The sequence below is a fragment of the Limulus polyphemus genome, unplaced genomic scaffold, assembly GCF_000517525.1.
Source record: "Limulus polyphemus unplaced genomic scaffold, Limulus_polyphemus-2.1.2 Scaffold206, whole genome shotgun sequence".
Lineage (NCBI taxonomy): Eukaryota > Metazoa > Arthropoda > Merostomata > Xiphosura > Limulidae > Limulus > Limulus polyphemus.
The window spans coordinates 630,400-633,866 of record NW_013665816.1 but is presented as its reverse complement, the minus strand read 5'-3'; the positions used below and the strand labels follow the sequence as shown (position 1 = coordinate 633,866).

The following is a 3,467-nucleotide window of genomic DNA, read 5'->3' as shown; positions in this document are numbered from 1 at the left end:
ATTCAAAATATTTATTTTCCTACAAAGTGTTTAAATTATTAATAAAAACATATCGTCATATAAGAAGTCCTCGTTTTCATTCATGTGCGTTGATTACAAAGTTTCTGACATATTAATGTATGTTTCTGGATAATAAAAGCCCAAATCTTTGTTTTTGTCATGCATCAAAAAGTTTCGTGTACCAGGTACTCGTATACTTTGACAGCAATGTGAGAGAAATCCTCATTTGTTTTTTTTTTGGAAGCCATTGTAAAGTGTCCAGTCTGTCCTGTGTAAGAATGCGTTCGTCCATCATAAACAGATGATGGAGATGAGAGTCTCGGATTCCAATACTAGAAGGCCTGCTGCTGTCTAATATTCTTGTTGCTTACAAAATGCTGCTCTGCACGCTCGCGGGAGTTAAGTGCGCAGCATGCGTGGCTTGCCACTGACTGGTTGTAATCTCTTCTATCCCCCCTCATTTTCCCTTTGACGCGTCCTTCGTTAGCTATAGCGACTACACTACCCAAGTTTCAGTCAGTCGAGTTCTCGAGAGCGGGAAAACGAGAGAAGTAGTGCTGCTTTCTGTTGATACAAATTTTCGGAGTCTCTGCGGGCACGTTTGAAATATGTGGTATTTTTGAATGCTATTTTTAAGCGTAATTGATTGAAACAACATAACCATATTGACTGTTGGTTAGGGAGTTGGATAATATAAGTTCAAACAGCTCTAGCCCGATGACGTTGGTATGTTTATTCTGATCTTGGCCACAATCTTGCAGTTCATGCAGCTAGATTGTCTGGACACTTATATTTTGCCTTTGACCTTGACGTTATTGTAACACGTGAACAATGCACAACATTCGTCTGATTATTTCTGGTCTTTGAAATTGACTGACAGTGAATGAGTGAAGCGTGACTTTTGGCGGAGACTACGGCCAGCATGAAAAACTTCACAATGGTGTTTTTGGGGTTAGTCCTGCTGTTTTGGTCGCGGGAACTCGGAGCAGGTCATGCAGCGGAAGAGTTGGAAGACGGTAGGTGAAGGTCGTCCTTCCTGTTGTTGGTTCTTATCTTTAATTACTTGTTTAGTCTTCTTTTATAACATGTTATTTTCAGCAGTTTTACTAAAGGTATTTTTTCTTGCCTGGCCATTTTAACGAAGATTTTAGATGGATCACAGACCTAGTTATCAGTAGCTGACACAATATATAACACAAATGAACTAGTAACAAACATTGCGAACATATTTTTATCTGTTGATCATTGTTTCAAATGAGTTGGTTACCTAAACAGCTTTCTCTTAAAACATATAAAAATAGGTTACAACTTGTTCTATATGTCATACTTGCGTTGAACTTGCAGGCATTTTCGAAATTACTTTGTTTGTAACCCAAGCAGGCCTTCTAGTTCGACATACAAATATAGATGTATAAATACATATCTAAATACGGAAATAGAGTATGTAAAATGTGATTAAAAATAATGATGCTTGAATACGGAAAAGTGCATCACCAAACTTAATACAAGTTCCGTGTTTTAGTTCCAGATTTTAAATAACAGACTTAGCACACTTTTTACATCTTAACTTTCTAAGTAAAATATAGAGTGGGAAAGACCACGTGATCCGCACTAGATGTGTCAACTCTTGTCGGAACACGCCCACCTAATTGTCTTGTCTTTCTATGATAGCCAAAGGTTCTTCGCGTTTGACTAGAAGAGAAGCCTTTTTTGCAGAAATATCACTCCCCTTCTGTTTATGAGACATTTTTAAAGTAACTGATTACATGATAGAAATATCGATGTAATTTAATTTTAACCATACGTATTATATTTTGATGGCGTGACATCGAAGTTATTTAATTTACACAATTAAAAGTGTTTTATAATAATTTTTATTGTAGCACTGTTTAATCTAAGTTTAATAAGATTTGTCAAAATAATCTCGTTACTTTGTGCAGTAGGTTGCAAAATTTAAAGTCGATATTTTTGGATAAAGAATGATGAAACATTAAAACTACTCTCGAAAAGTAATGGCTAATGGAAAGAACCGTCAATTGTTTTCGAAATAAATGTGATATTTCACTAAATAAAATTATTGTAAAATGTGCGATGTCGAATTTTTAAATATTTCCTTGTTTGTAAATAATGAACTTTGTAACTCCCCACCCCGAGTTTCTACAAAAGTACGAAGTTCTTCAAGATGATAAATCTGAGACTCTCCCCTCACACAATCTTGTTATATTAGAAGGCTAGGGTACTCTAAAGGTTATGGTGGGTCACTGGCTTGAACAAAGCTGCCGCTTTATCGACGAAATGCGGCTGACAACCCAGGGGACGGGCCGATGCACACCTGCACTGTTCTGGACTAAAACCCCGAGGCTCACGCGGGTATGTGAGCAACTTGAGTTAGGACTGTAAGGGGCAAAAATAATGACGAATTCATGAGCTGTACGGAAGGGGTGGGACTGAAAAAATTATCTCGCCAAAAGGGATACCAGAACAGTGTGTATTTATTATGCCGAACTTTAATGACGTTGGTTTTGCGTGAGGTAAAATATGTAAAATGACTAGGAAAATTACCCATAATTCCAACGTCCTAACCATGACAATAGCATAAGTGGTTTATAGCAATACGTGACCATATTTCTGTTGCTAGTAGTTGTGTGCTTAACGAATACAAGTTAGTTTACTGCACACCCACAAATTTCTCAATCTTAAGGAAAATGATTAAATTTTTTAGAACAGACTTACTAAAGTTGCACCGTTATATGCAACGTCAGAATTCTCATATTGCTCTTAGTGTTACAGATACTAAAAATGCAAGGATCTCATTGTGGTAGTGGATACGCTAATTAAACAGACCTCTCAGATACCGTTATTGTTGCTTGTAGTTACTACATCTATGCTTTTCCAATAATATTGCCACAGCTACAGCTTTCAACGATCTTGTCCAAAATATGCTTGCTTCGGGCATTCGGGAATTACTTCTATATTAAATCATTCAGTTAAGAAATTCTGGCATTATTATACAAAATGAAATATTTCCAGCTTGTTATCACTGATGTACGCATGCTACAAAATTTTAAATTATTTCGTACAAAGTACTCCAAAATCAAAATGAATAAGAATAACTTAGTGTCTGCTTTTCAACACTAGTGTTGATACTGGTAATTACACGAACTCTACTCCTTTATGTTCATGTTTATCTGCTGGTTAATCCATGAACTATAACTTGTATTTAATTCAGATTTTTACTAAATGCTTTGTACAGTATAAAACTGTTCACTCTTTAAAATGTTATCAAGTTTGTATAAAGATTACTACTTCTATTAGATTACTTTCTATCTTATTGAAATCTTCTTCTAGTGTAATACAGGTTATGAATCCTAAGAAGTAAATTTTACATTTACTTTTGTAATTTACAGTTACTTTAAAGATGACTGTTAGATTTCTATTTAGTAAATAAACAAATTGTAACCATTTTT

At 35.3% G+C, this 3,467-nt stretch overlaps 1 protein-coding gene across 4 annotated transcripts in view; it reads left to right on the top strand.

The window, feature by feature from the left end:
• LOC106478381 (netrin receptor UNC5C-like) overlaps positions 1-3,467 on the top strand; it is a 214,411-nt gene that overhangs the window by 106,619 nt on the left and 104,325 nt on the right. Inside the window, exon 1 of one of the 4 annotated variants that reach the window (XM_022381975.1) lies at positions 534-1,016. The exons of the other annotated variants lie outside the window; for them this stretch is intronic. Coding sequence (XP_022237683.1) covers positions 923-1,016 — 94 coding nt within the window. The 5' untranslated portion in view covers positions 534-922. Of the gene's footprint in view, positions 1-533; positions 1,017-3,467 lie in introns of those variants that run through there. 4 annotated transcript variants of the gene reach the window in all.